Below are 16015 nucleotides of genomic sequence, written 5' to 3' on the forward strand. Positions count from 1 at the left end.
CATTGTTTCTTATAAATTCAAGAAAAAAACCATTAAAAGCTGCAAATTTCATCTAAAATGTTATTTTCCTGCTAGTTCCTTAAAAAAACAGGTTCTCCTCATGACCACTAATATACAGTACAATATGAAAACTTAACAAAATAAAGTAGGTGTGTGTCATAAGAAGTAAAAAGTAAAAAGGTGCAGTAAGAAATATGACACACATGATGAAATACTCATCTGCTGATCTAATAAAAGCATGACCTTGATCTGTCACTTTTAAATGAGTCAATAGTCAATCATTGTCAGCGCATACGGTAATGCCAGTGACACATCTTAAGAAATGCATTCAGGATTTTCCAATTTATATCAAATGTAAAATTATAGATAAAAATAATACTTTTTTTTATTTCAACTCAACACATTTAATATACAGAAAAATAGTGAGTCACATAATTTGTAATATGGCTGCACAATTAATTAACCTGGTGCAACTATCAGGTTTACTTTTGAATATTTTACTACAGAGACTTTTACTATGGGGGAAGTGTAATAACTGCTAACCACACAACAATAAAGAAAACCATACAGAGTAATTATTTATATTGTCTAAGATAAGGTAACTTGTGTTCACTTTGTATAATTTAATGCCATAAACTTATTGATATTAAAAATACTTTTCTTTCAAATTTACTCACTATAATTTCATATATATATATATATATATATATATATATATATATATATATATATATATATACAGGGTGTATATTATGTCTGGAAACACCCAAATATATCCTTTAATAATTTAAATATAAATTTGAAACCTCTTACAATCGTGATAGAGATTGGGCATCTACTTTTTGGAACAATGTTTTGTTATGTCACACCAACGGGGGACGTCCTGCCGAGGGTATCGTGAATATTCTTAATGGAAGCCTATACCTTGTGATACATAATTTTAAAGGTAATAGCTTACTGAATTGAATGCCACAAACCGCATCTCAAAGGAATTATTCTATCAGAAAATAGAGCATTTTTAGTATTGAAAATTTACTGATGTTCAACAATGTAATTTTAACATGGTTCTTGCCACAAAATGTGTTACACTAATTTTTTAGCATTTTTTAAATGTTCAATTAAAATAAAATAAACAATTTATTTTTAAGCTGGTTTCATTAGTACAAATTTACCAGTTTTTATTACAATGAATAAAACTTATGAGTCACTTTCTCTGATTACTTATGAATCTGTACTTGGTGTTTTCCAGTCAGCAGGAAGGTTTAAAGAGACAAAGGTCACTAGCCTATGAGAAACATTATTGTGTTATTAATCATCTGGTCTACAGGTTTCAGTTTGTTGAGCATGGAGCTTTCACTAGACAGGTCTAAGCTTGGGAATTACAAATGGACAAAGGTCATATCATTCCTGTCGAGTTAATCAGTGTCTCTGAAGCATTGCTGTCAACAAGTTATCTAATTACAGTAGTTCAGTTTTTATTTGGCATTTTAATGGAATTGTCTGAAAGAGAACGAATTACTCTGTTGATGATGCGAGGATATGGCGATCGTCAAAGATCTTATCGGGAAGTTTGTAATTTGTTTAATGACACTTTCCCAGAAAGGAATCCCATAAGTGTTTCAACAATATCAAAAACTATTGAGCGTTTTGAAATGACAGGGAGTGTACGTAATTGGCCAAAGTCGGGTAGGATACAATCTGCAACAGATGAAGAACATGCACTAGATGTTTTGCAAACATTTATTGAAGACCCACATACATCGCTCAGAAAAGCTGCACAGCAACATGATATGCACCCTATGTCTGTGAGTAAGATTTTGAAAATTAATAAATACAAACCATTTAAAGTTCATTTAGTCCAACAGTTAAGTGAGGATGATTACGACAGAAGAGTTGAGTTTTGTGAACTTGTGATGCGCAAATGTGATGACAATAGAGATTTTCTGACCAACATACTATTTTCTGATGAGGCAACTTTTTTCCTAAATGGCAATGTTAACAGGCACAATTGCCGTTACTGGGCTAGTGAAAACCCACATTGGATTACTGAGTCCCATTCACAGCAACCACAAAAACTGAACGTATGGTGTGGAATTTTAGGTAACAAAATTGTTGGACCCTTTTTCATCAATGGAAATTTAAATGCCGAACTTTACTACAATATGCTCCAAAATGAAATAATCCCAGCTATTCAAATTGCATCAGGAGAATACTTTGATAATGTATGGTTTCAGCAGGATGGTGCTCCACCCCATTATGGGAGACAGGTAAGAGAGTATTTGGATTTAAGGTTTCCTCATAAATGGATTGGCCGAAGAGGAGAAATCGAATGGCCTCCAAGATCTCCGGATTTGTCACCAATCGATTATTTCCTATGGGGTCATTTAAAATCCAATGTTTATAGAAGAAAGCCTCATAATTTGGAAGACCTAAGAAACAGGATTATAGAGGAGATTGCTTTGATAACTGAAGAAATGTTAGGCAACTCTGTCGAATCATTTTACACAAGATTGGCTCATTGTCAAACCGTAGAAGGAACACAGTTCGAACAATTGCTTTGACACCAAATGCAGGTAAAACGTTTGTTGTAAGACTTTTCTAACAGCATACATTATTTTTTATTTGTAATAAGAAATCAATAACATAAGTATTTCCATAATTGTACTGTAATAAAAACTGGCAAATTTGTGCTAATAGAACCAGCTTAAAATGAAATTTTGGTTTTATTTAATTGAACATTTAAAAAAATGCTAAAAAATTAGTGTAACACATTTTGTGGCAAGAACCATGTTAAAATTACATTGTTGAACATCAGTAAATTTTCAATACTAAAAATGCTCTATTTTCTGATAGAATAATTCCCTTGAGATGCGGTTTGTGGCATTCAATTCAGTAAGCTATTACCTTTAAAATTATGTATCACAAGGTATAGGCTTCCATTAAGAATATTCACGATACCCTCGGCAGGACGTCCCCCGTTGGTGTGACATAACAAAACATTGTTCCATAAAGTAGATGCCCAATCTCTATCACGATTGTAAGAGGTTTCAAATTTATATTTAAATTATTAAAGGATATATTTGGGTGTTTCCAGACATAATATACACCCTGTATATATATATATATATATATATATATATATATATATATATATAAAACATTTTACAACTTCACTTAAAAATTAATAAATTAAAAATACATAGAAACTAAAGCTGGTATGGCGCCTAACAGTTACTGAAATTTGTCTGTGTACATGAACTATTGTTAATGACTCTTTCTGCAGCTCAGTTAATCTATTACTGAAATGTGTCATCTCACAGATTGCTTTCTAATATAGAAGGACTAAGCAGAGCACTTGTAATCATTATGTCCATCATAATATTTTCATGTCCCTAAACTGTACTAGGTGGAAAAATTAAGGTTATAACTCACCCAACAACAAAAGATGAGATTGTTGTTCCAATCAATGCGTAGGTCAGGATCGCACCCAAATTGCGGAAAAAATATTTCTGTAACAAATATACCCCCAACTTACACTTATACCAAAACAATAATTTTTATATAAACATAATTTTTTTATTATTTCTACAATACAGAGCTAAACATTAACTTCTAATCTGTTAATTGGCCTCATAAATGTTTCTCTTTATCATGTCATAAAACTCGTATACTAATTATAACAATTACAACAATGTGACTTACTGTACTCAGCAAATATAAAAATTTTACAACACACTATGTTGTGGCTTACATCACAGATAAACTCAGAAAATAATACCATATAGTTTACAGTTTTTATCTTAACGTGTTCAAGTATAACAATGGAAAGAATCTTTTTCATCATTTAAAGTATAATGTATATTTAAACATGAATATGCATTAAATATATACTGTAATATTATAATTAAAATACACATAAACCTACTGTGGTAAGATTTTTGAAACAAGAAATTCAATTTAATATTGATTAATATCTATAGTTGGCAAAACAAAAAGATTATAGCAATGATTTGGTGAACTTTTTTCTAGTCTGAAAACCTAAATTTTCATCAACTCAGAACAACGATTAAAAAACTTTCACTTTTACTTAAAACAAAAAATTATGTTCATGTCATAATAAATTAGTTGACTTATTTTGTAAAAATTTCAAAATAAACCAATTACTAAGAGGAGCAGGAAAGCGGTACGCCATCTTTGGTAGTAGTTTGAACAAGGGTGACGAATTTCTCCAGGAGGACCTGATCGGCTGTTTTCGGCGGTTTTTTTTTGAACTGCTGAAACTGTAGACTGGTCGGCATCATGGTGTGTTTCTGGGGTGCGCAAAAGGCCCTTGAGTGCATGGCAATAGGCCGTTCCATAGAAGAAGATGAGGAGTCTTGAAATTTAAACACAAATACTCTCTAACAAGTGGTTAGGTTGATCAATTAAATGTGACAAGGGACGACTGAGCGTAGGTCATTCATTCCTTTCCTGCTTGGTTGGATATATCAAGCTTTATTGTACTCATGTAGTGGTGGTTTTTAGATATTTCCCTGACATAAACCATGCTGTTGAGCAACCAGCAAATGATTTGATTCTGAAAAATTATATAGCTATATAATACAGATTATCCTATCATAAATTTTGGAGAACTCTCCTATAACAAGATTCACTTCTGTTACATACAGTTTTGTATAATACTGACATACAGGTTCTTATCGTTAACCATTATCAGGCAAGGTACTGAAGTGAGAGTAGCACCACACTATGAGTAAATATTGTATATACTGATGTGTCTGCATGGCACCAATACACTGTTAAACATTACACATTTTTTATATTGGTGAGCTTTTTGCTATCAATGATAACACAACTAAATGTTTTAAGTATCAACAATTGGTTGTTATTATTATTGTTGTTGTTGTTGTTACAGTTTTATGTATCATTAATTGCACAGACCTGCTATTCTTTCAATAAATAAGAATTAAAATGATGTATGGGTGCATTGAATCTTATAGATTCAAATAAGGAATAACATAAATACAAGAAATGGTTGTCCAGGTAAATATACTATTTTTATTTGTTCCCAGCTAGGTTTTTTGTTTTGTTATTTCACAGTAATAAAATAAACATCAGGTACTCAGATGTTCCGTTACATTATTTTTGTTTGTGAATGGCAGTCAGTTGTGTTTTTGTTCACTTCAGAGCTTGAAATAAATGTTAATAAAATATTTTTATTATTTATTAGTTTAGATTTATTTATCTAAGAAATGTACCAATAATGTATGAAAATATATTTCAGAATAACAATTAGTGTAATAATGAACTGCACACAGGACTGCCTGACGCTATATATAACTCCAGCCACCGGATGTAAGCGCTGAACTTTTTTGCCACCCACAATGTGTCAACCTTTTCAGTGACGTTTAAAAGTGTCCATGTCATCTCTGGATGGTAAAGAGATGGGATTCGGTACTGGAAGCTGGACTTCAGCAGTGTACCAAAATAGCTGAGCCCAGAGTTCTCATGGCTGAATTCGTCATAAGACTTCTTTCTTAGATATTGATTAATGGGCTGCTAACCAATGACACTTGGCTAAAAATATTCGATCTCAGTTAATGACAAGGCAACAGTTCACTCACGCTCACTTACTCTTATCTCACTAATTGTCCATTCATAGTACCCTTAAAAACACTTAAATATGTCATCACTTCAAGTAAAGTCGATAGCTGATAAATGGTGGATGACTGTATCGAATGCACATGAATATTGCAACATCCTTAGAAAGGCAAATGTCACATAAACGAGATACATGACTGTTATCAAATACCAGTAAATTTTCAATATGTGTATTATTGGATGCACTACTCCAGTGAGTAAATTCATATTTCATAAAATGTATTAGCGTCATGTGACCTTTACCAGCTTCCTCTTGACAATTTAGAATAACTGTATTCAAACTTCCAATAAGTAAGGAATCTAAGAAAAATGCTTCAAAAACCCTAAACACGATTTAACTCAAAACTATTTTCAATTATTCTATAATTATTTTCAAATTTCATGGACATGTGTGCTCCTCTAATTTAAATATCATACAGAAAATTTAATTACTATCAAAAAGTGTTTATTGGAATGAATCTTAACTAATTGCCACGTTGCTATAAACACCATCGACAGTCATAATGAAACATCATCCACATGAAATAAAACTTTTGAGTACAGTGATATTTTTGTGACATTACACTAGAAATATATTTTTAGTTCATCATTTTAAGGAAAATACCTTCGTTAATAACAAGATAGAATACAATGTAAACCACTGTACTCAAGTGTCACAACTTTCAATGATGTATAAAAAATAAATATATCATCATAAACATTTTCGCTACCACCATTTTTACACTTTTACTTCACTTATTACATTCTCATAATACACTCACAAAGCTAAATGATAATACAACAAATATTATCAACACAATGAGCAAAAAAACTTAAAAGGACCTATCAAACCTTCACCATTGATTCATTGATGACTAGTCCCAAGAATGCAGGATCGCCAGTAACATGTTACTCCACTGTTCATGCTACTAATTTGCCCTGATTGCTCAAACTTGCATTGAAACAATTGAAAACACGTGGTCTTCACATATACTTACACATGGGAAGGCAGGCAAAGGCATAATTTACCTGTGCATGTCAATTACAGCCAATTACTACATTATCACTATTGCTTTTTCGTGTGGTTACATGCCTTAAGAATAATTACTTATAGAAACCAGGCAAACAATTATTAGTACTTCTCTGACTGGAAGGTCAAAGAGGCAAACAAAAAAGTATCCAATGTTTGAAACATTTATGTGAAAATAAACACTATAAAAACCTTATTCAATACACAACACAGCAGGAATATCACAGTAAACAATGGTGTTTGGCTTCGGGAAAACAAAATATGTACCTAACAACTAGAACATTTTCGCTTTATACCATAGTTATTTGTACATGATTATATTTACAACCTTTTTGAATTTATTTCATTAATACAACCTAAAATTGTAATTTGTAAGGAAACAATTTAACAATTTTAATAAAATCTTACATTTAATTAGAGAACCGTTATTAAGTTATCTAAAGTAAACTATTGTGGAATGGCTTTAAAACATTATTAAAATCTAGTAACTTCAAAGACTGAAACTATATTACTTATATTATATAATTTGCCAACTCTAAATATAATGCTATCCAATTTCATGGACCAACTGTTCCCAAGTAGAGGTCACAATAATTTTCACAGAATTTGTCACTTAAAAAGTAGGACATGGTAAGATTGTTTACAACCCTCTTTTTCTATTTAGGTCAACAATATTTTTTCCAAGAATTCTCCAAAATTCAAACATAACATAGTGACATCAGTGCAACCCTACAATCAACACTTACAAAGGTAGAATTGTTCTGAAATTAGATAATATTTTGTCATAAGCGACTTAACTTGAACCACAGATCAATTACAAAACTTTGAGAACCACCCCTTTTATACTAATGATCTAACCTCCTATTCCAACCACAGCAAATTTCAAGAAATGATTAGATGGGCTGAAAACCATTTAAAATGCCTGTTTTTATCACGGAATTAAGAATGACAAACTAGTACAAAAATGGTGTGAAGGTTGAGGTGGAAAAATTGTCTGAAACAGAGGATAAAATATGGGTACAAGGGACTTTATTTAGGGATAAATAGCCAGGGATGAATTATTGAATGTTGGAGAGATGAAGTAAACAAATATAGACTCATGTAATTATTGTGATCAAAAACTTGCATTGAAACATATATATATATATATATATATAATATATTTATATATATATATATATATATACATATATATTTTTATTGTACCAAAGGGTTTATCAGCTAGGGCCAAAAAATTATGTACTGATAGTGCAGATTATCAAAATTAATCTAGAAAAACTTGGAAATGCATTCGTCAAAAGAAAATATCCTTCAAAATTAATAGACATAGACATAGACATAGACCCATAGACATAGATATTTTATTTGTACAAAACGTTCTTTACATGTTTTTTTTTACAATAGTGAACTGGGTACATTGTCAGAATATTTATACAATACATACTAAAGCCTTATAGTAATTTTATTATGTTACAATAAAATTTAGTCAGAAAAATAAACAAACACTTGATTTTTATTTAGAATTAACTAAGGAGGTTTAGCTGTAGTTCATATCTATTTCATATATCAGCTTTGTCAATAAGAATACAGTACCAACCTTTAATTCATTTTAAATTTTTCTATGGTCATTGACTTAAATGTTAAGGGTAGGTTATTGTACAATACCAACCCCGAATACAAGGGCTTTTTTCATAGAATGGTTGAGCGATGGAGGGGTATTCTAAAATTAGCGTTATTTCGAGTGCTTGTTATAATTATTGTTGAAATCTTTAGATCTTCTATTAGTTGGTCCTTTGCTTAAATGGATATAAACCAACAACTCATATATGTACAAACTGGTTAAAGTTAATATTTTTTTATTTCTAAACAATGATTTCGCGAAAGGTGCTCGAAATGAGAATTTGTCATTATTCGGTAATTCTTTTTTTGTAATCTGAAAACTGCTTTAATGCCAGGACGCTAGACCCCATAACACAATCCCATAACTAAGAATTGATTCCACATAACCATGGTAAACAGATTTTAGAACGTCAAATGAAACATTTTCTCTTAGTGCAAAAATATAAAAGAAATGGATCTTAGTTTTGACAGAAGGTCATTTAGATGAGCTTTCCATTTAAAATTACTATCAATTTTAATTCCCAAAGAATTTATGTGAGTCAACTAAATTTGGGAAGTTAAAATTGCCATTTTTATTATTTCTAATACCAAATTTTATTACTTGGGTTTTATCTATATTAAGTTTTAAACCATTGGAATGAAACCAAGAATCCAAATCATCCATCACTTCTGAAAGAGGTGATTATTAGTTCTTCACTAGTAGAGCTTTTGATAATAGCTGTTGTGTCATCAGCAAGATAATATTAAATCTTTGGGTAATAGATCTAGGAAGATCGTTTATAAAGATTAAAAGAATATAAAATAATCAAATTAAAACCCTAAAATTAAAAAATGTTCATTAAAATCCAAAAATAATGATGATGTAAAAATTTATAAAACAAAATATTTTCCTGGTTTTATATAAAAACAAACAATATTCTAAGGAACGGACACAAAAAATTTTCTTGAATCTTCACCAATTACTAAAAACTTATTTTCAAAAAACCAACCCAGGCTCTTGACTAGTGTTATTTCGTATAGAAATACCAACCTGAAAAATCTTCTGGTACGGCCCAAATTGCCACTACTGACATTCAAAATTCAGAAAAGAAGAAAAGTTTTAAGTGTCAACCCTGTTAAAGACAAACGATGTAAGACTTGCAAAAATTATAAAATCGTCTCATCAAATTTTTTTACCAGTTAGTAAAACAAAGAAAATTTACCCTATTAGAGGAGAAATTAATTGCAAAAGCAAAAAATGTAATTTATCAATTAAAATGTAAAAATTGGGTGCAATGGATTATGTTGGATTGACAACCAATCCATTGCACATAAGAATGAATAAATCATCGTTGTTCGTCTAAAACAGGATGAAAAATTGGGTTTCACAACACGCATTAGGCCACAAAACAAAATTTTGAACAATGTCTATCATTGAAAGGTATTTGCAAAGTACCAGAAGATGGAAAAACAAAATTTACTTAGAAAATTTAGAACAGGCACATCAGTTAATATTTTAAAATCAAAAGTACCCCTTTGGTCTGAATAAAAGATGAAATGATCAATTGTTTTTTGTTATTATAAATTTTTTCTAAATTATTTTTCTAAATCTTTCTCTGTTCATGATATTTCTCTTTGGTGTTAATCACATCTTCAAAAATTCCTGTTTATTTATTTATTTATGCAAATGTTTGTTTATTTACTTGTGTAAATTTTGTTGCTGTGTTATTTTTGTTTTATACTTTTTATTATACCTTTTATATACCTTTTTGAAAACGGCAAAGCCAGAAATATTAAAGGAAATTTAAACTAAGAAGTCTAATTTGTTATTATATTATATATATATATATATATATATATATATATATATATATATATATATATATATATAATGCTATTACTTACTCCATATTATAGGGTCATCTTTATGTTAGAATAATTAATAGTGAACTAAAACCCTTTTCTTTTTAAAAAAAGTTTTAGTTCACTATTAATTATTATTATATTATATATATATATGAACATTATATTATCAGTAGAGGCATCTTTTGTTGGTCATTTGCTTTCATTTACATGTACTAAAACGTTGAACATATAAATTTAAACACTGTCATATTTTGTATCATATAGTTTTTAGTTTTAAATCAAACATAACATTTTTACGAACTTTATTATTGATATATTTTCCATGTTGTCTAGAACTTCCAGCATAGTAAAGATATGCAAAGAGAATAAAGAATATATGATAAATATATTAAAATGTACTAACCCTTTTCAAAGAGTAGCCTGCATGAAAGATTATTGGTGGGAGTATAATGTTAAAGAAGATTTCTGGATCAAATGTTGCCTGTAACAAAAAAAAAACAAACAATGAGTTACTGAAATTAAATGTTTGCGATGATACACACACTACAATAAAAATAAAACCTTATTAAATCATCTACATAAAAATATCTAATTACTAATGTATTACAATAAAATTAAAAGTAACCTGTAATAAAACTGTTTAGAGATTTTATTTACTATTTTTGAATTCAGTAAAACACTCTGAACCACTTAAACATTAGTTACATACATTAGTATAACATTAGTTAAATGTAACAAGTTACTAACATTAGTTAGTAATGTATTATTAGCTAGCAGTACAAGTTAGGTTCCATATCAAGTACAGTTGAATGAGTGTGTAGATAGTATAAACTACAACAATCTACATGTCACTGGTACATTATCAAGTGAAAGTAATGTCAGGTCATTGATCTCTGACTCATTAGTATAAAGAAGATCTATTTTCTTCTATCATCACTACTGTGCTGGTCATGTTATATACCTTTAATTTTCATTTAAGAAAATACACTCTCATTTTCAAATTTATATACAGGTTTCACTTGCTGAGTGTTGGTGAAACTTATCACTTGTGGGGCTAGAAAAATTACATTTCTGTCCGTCCGTCTATAATTTTGTAAAGGTTTCATGTTAACTCGATAGCTCTGTCACATTAAATTATGATACATAGCATTGTTAAGTTGTGATTATAGTAGTTAATTTCCATGCATACACACACATGCGCACACAGGCTCACGCATATTCTTATTTTAAAAAGTGTAATTTGGGATGTAAAATACCCAAGTATTAATGACTCAGTGTAAATACTCAATTTTCATAAAAACCCGAGTATTTTCAATTTTAATTTAAAATCTACTTTTGAGTAAGTTCAACCTTGGGACTTTGTACAGAAACTCTTTATCTGAGTTGTTATCAAGTTATTAAAAATTAACAGAAATAATAATTGGAACAGCAGTTAGGTTAAAAGATTGGGAAATAGAAAAAAATACTTTTAGAAATGAACAATGCACTTTGATTATTTATATGAAAATTCATAAATTCAATTTGCTCTATAATTAAAAACGCTGAAACATCTTCCACGTGTATTTAAACTATAATTAAGCCTATCCTTACTATGGAAGTAGCAGACACCCTCTCCTCTCACATCTTAGTTGCTATTTTCAAATTTGAAGCTTTAATTTAAGTATTATAACCTAGTTGAACTCGTGTTAGCATTGTCTACCACTCAAGGAGCTGGAAAGTTTCATTTCTGTCTCTCTGTCTGTCCACATAATATCTCAAAAACGAACTGATCTATAGACTTGAAATTGCAAGAAGCTTCTTTTATATATTAGCAACAATGAGTTTGATGATGGTGCATGCCACTCCATGGGATTTGGTTGAGCGTTAGCTAATATTTTTACATTGGTCTAATGGGTTTTCATGATAGCAATGAGAAAATAGCAGAATAAATAAATTTGTAAACAACTCAGAACAAGTATATGAGATTTTAATATGTTACATTTTATTCAAAGAGTAAAGAGAGAAAAATAATAGAATGAAAAGTCAATGTTCAAAGTCAGTGATAAGCATTCATTTCAGAGCTTTCTTGTTTTGTAGTAACCTTCCTAGCTCACCAAAATTTTTATTATTTTAACACTACTATGAAATCTACTTATTATTTTAACACTACTATGAAAGTACTTATTATTTTAACACTACTATGAAACCTACTTTAACGAATCCACTGCTGCTGTTGCCTTTCGACGTTAGTGCAATTCGTTTGCGTTAGGTTTTCCCGTCGCATATGTCTGAGAGCTTCGTTTTAAGCTGTAGCATGTAGGGCAAGTTTGTTATTTACTGTTCATCCTGTAGACGTTACTTGCCATTTCAGTTGGTATTATTATATTGCGAGTGAAGTGTTGTTTTGTGTATTCCAACCTTTGCTTGCAATTTTATTTTTTCTGTTATTGTGATGGAGGGTGTTCCTGGAATATGGAATATCTAGAGGCATCTGTTAGTAGAGGACTATTATGATGAAAAAGCTGAGTCAGAGGGTAGCAGTGGCGATTATGACAGTGACATGAACGAAGCCTAAATGGATGGAGACAGTGATCCAAGCAACCAATCCAGTGATGATGCTGATGTGAATGTATATGTATGTATATATTCATTAAATTTGTATAAACGGTAATAGTCTAATTTAATTTCAATTGTTCTGCCTGGATCTTTATTGAAATTATATATATATATATATATTATGCTATATTATAGCATTCCATTAAAAGAATGTGCTGATTGATGTTTCAATGTTATATTATTTTTAATTTTTTTAAATGAATTAAAAAATGTCTTTATTAGAGTCTTTATTACCCTAAAAAAAATAAAAATTTTAAAAATAATAATAACTTTTTTTAATAAATAATATATTACTAGGAAAGGCATGAAAAATGTACCAAACAAATGTAGACCAGTTAAAAGGCTACAGCAGCAGTGTTATCAAGCACAAAACATGTGAATAATAAATAAAATGTGTTACATTTAACTAAAATTATTTCACATTGAAAAAAATTTAATTTATTGTTTTATGTACACTGTTTTAGGAAATGCAATCAAAGGAAATAATTTAACTGCGAAACATTTACAAAGAGAGGATATAAATGTGAGGACAATCAATAAAGTCAGCAAATACCAGCTTGACCTGGTAAAGAGGTGAGTAATCAACAATAAATAATTTATTTCTTTCCCTACAGTACTTCCAACTGAATACATTCATGTTCTTTAATAACTGCTGACTTCTTTTAAAACCTCTCAACCTTTACAAAAAATAAAAAAAATGTTCTAACCATTCACTTTTTGTTAAGTGTATTTGTCAATATGAATTCAGAAATAACAAATAAAAACAAATTATAATTAAATTACTCTAACTACCTTTAAAAATCTAAAAACTGTAAAGTAACACATACTATATTAGGTCTCATTATTTGAAATAAATTACTCTTCTCTTATGTAACTCTAATAAATTAAATTGTTTGCCTATATTTCATTAGTCGGACAAAGATGTTTCAAAGCTTACCACATCACCTGAACACTACAAATCCTTTAAGGAAGTGCCTGTAAGGCAAGGCTTTCTATACTATTTCTCTTAGAGGGATCATAAAGAACAATAAAGCTATTGTTAACTTTTATTACTTGAATATTATCTGAAAATGTAATATTTATGAATGAAATAATTGTTATTAACTCTTTGACTGTAGCATATTGTGCGGCTGGCATGACCAATAGCACTGACTTTTCCCGATGAAGTCATGCATAAAGTTATTATAAAATATAAACCTCGTTACAGCATACTTTTTGGAAAACAATCCCAGAAGTTTTTTAGTTCAACAATATTTTTTTTCAATCAATAAGAAAACTTAAGACAGCTCCACGACTTGAATTGGAATAGAGCAAGAAAATGTTATGCTCTGAAAAGTAGTTGATACGACTGGCAATTGACATTAATAATGAGGTACAATAATAAATAACATGCACATAAAAATAGGACAATAATTATAATTATTTGCTAACATAAAGAAGTAAATAAATGTATAAATCAAAAATCAAAATTATGATCTCAAGTCAAAAAAGCAGCATGATCTCCAGATTTTATACTATTTAATTATGGAAAATGGTGACAAAACATGAATCAATAACATTTAAAATCATTTGTATTATTCGTAAATAATAAAAAAAATTTTATTATTATTTAAATGCAGTTACATTGACCAACATAGGAAGTCTGAAGCTGAGCTCATTGTAATGTATATAGTTGTATAATCATATATAAAATCACATACTTTAACTTTATGATAAGCCTCTGTATGAAGAACATATAGGCCTGTATATGTATTGAGAACTCTATATTAATGAATTATTTATGATAAATTCTAAAAACAATTGCCAAAAATAATGAATGAGGCATAAAAGGTTGCTAACTAAAAGGTTTATTGATAATATTTGGCAAAATAGTCAAAAATATAGGGTTAGTATATTTCTTATTAATTCAGTATTGGGACTGAATGCTACTAATATAAGTTAATATAGTAGTATAAGTCACTACAGACAAAAATTAAGTTATTGAAATTGCAGTTTAAAAATATTTATTATTTTAAAACTAAGAAAGCAAAAAGCTTATGTGGTGTTTTTACTTGTTTTGTTTGAAAATAATAACTGATAACTAAATTTGTTCTTATACTGTTTCTTATACTGTATTCTTATATGTTTTCATGAAAAAGAATACAAAAGATTTATTGATTACTAAATTATTCTAGTACGATTTTATGTAAAATTTTGTTTTTTATGAGAACAATAATGATCCAATAATACTAGTTGTGATATACAATGCTGAAGTAAGTAGTAAATAAAATTTTTGTCTTTACTTCATATTCTTTCAATACTGAAAACAGCCATTTTCAAGTAACAGAGGTTACAATTGACTGCTAAAACTGATTAATATTTCCGTACTGATGTCATTACTTTAAAATTACAATAAATAATTCATTGTAAACTCTTTTTAAATAATCTCAAATATTTACTATATTTTAATTCTTTACTAGTCAGAATATTTTCAATATTAAGAGATGGTAACGTTGTTACACAGACAAACATAGTTATTGATCAAGATAGTGCTACACTATACAGTCTGTGTGTGTGGTGATTCTGTGGTGTGAGTGTGGTATATTCATTTCTTACCATACTCATACTGATATGCTTAGCTACTTCATTATTTGACAGAAAACCCTTGTTACAGATCATTTTTCAACATGATTCATACCACCACTGCTAAATTGGCAACAAATTTCAAATAAGATATATTTTAAAGGTAACAATAATAAAAAAATATATTTTACAATTTCAACTAATGGCACTTTTATGGCCAACAAAGCCAAGAAAATTAACACACACACATATATATGTATTATATATATATATATATATATATATATATATATATATATACACACACACATATATGTATTTTATATATATATATATATATATATATATATATATAATAAATATAAAAATAAATGTTTAAGAAAAGAATTACTTTCATCAATAAGTGTAATTATAATCTGTAAATAAATAATACTTTCATATAACCTGTTGCAATAAAAGAGGTTACCCATTTGGCTATGGCTGATTTTTTTATTAGATTTACAAAGTTACTGGGTATTAACTCAACTAAGTTTGAAACACAAAAATCACATTAGGCTAATAGTAACTGCTATAATTTCAACAAACTATATATATTTTTACATTTCACAAATTTCTCCAACTTTTCAAGGAACACAAACAAGATATGGTTGCTCACAACATTAATTGCTAGGGGTTTCAATATTTTTCTAATTTATTTAAAACTTTTATTTTATTGTATGTTCATAT

The 16015-nt window shown here is 29.1% G+C and overlaps 1 protein-coding gene across 13 annotated transcripts in view; it reads right to left on the reverse strand.

Annotated features, from left to right (window-relative positions):
- The window catches only part of LOC124362831 (sodium/hydrogen exchanger 7), a 108620-nt gene that overhangs the window by 64832 nt on the left and 27773 nt on the right, over positions 1-16015 (reverse strand). For all 13 annotated transcript variants that reach the window (XR_006922502.1, XR_006922503.1, XR_006922504.1 and 10 more), the window contains exons 3-4: positions 10536-10613; positions 3433-3509 (exon numbers count right to left, since the gene is read on the reverse strand). Coding sequence is in view for 10 of the 13 variants with exons in the window: in XM_046817677.1 (XP_046673633.1) it covers positions 3433-3509; positions 10536-10613 (155 nt within the window). In the remaining 3 variants the exon portion in view is untranslated. The remainder of the gene's footprint in view (positions 1-3432; positions 3510-10535; positions 10614-16015) is intronic.

The sequence above is a fragment of the Homalodisca vitripennis genome, chromosome 5 (assembly GCF_021130785.1).
Source record: "Homalodisca vitripennis isolate AUS2020 chromosome 5, UT_GWSS_2.1, whole genome shotgun sequence".
Classification (NCBI taxonomy): Eukaryota; Metazoa; Arthropoda; class Insecta; order Hemiptera; family Cicadellidae; genus Homalodisca; species Homalodisca vitripennis.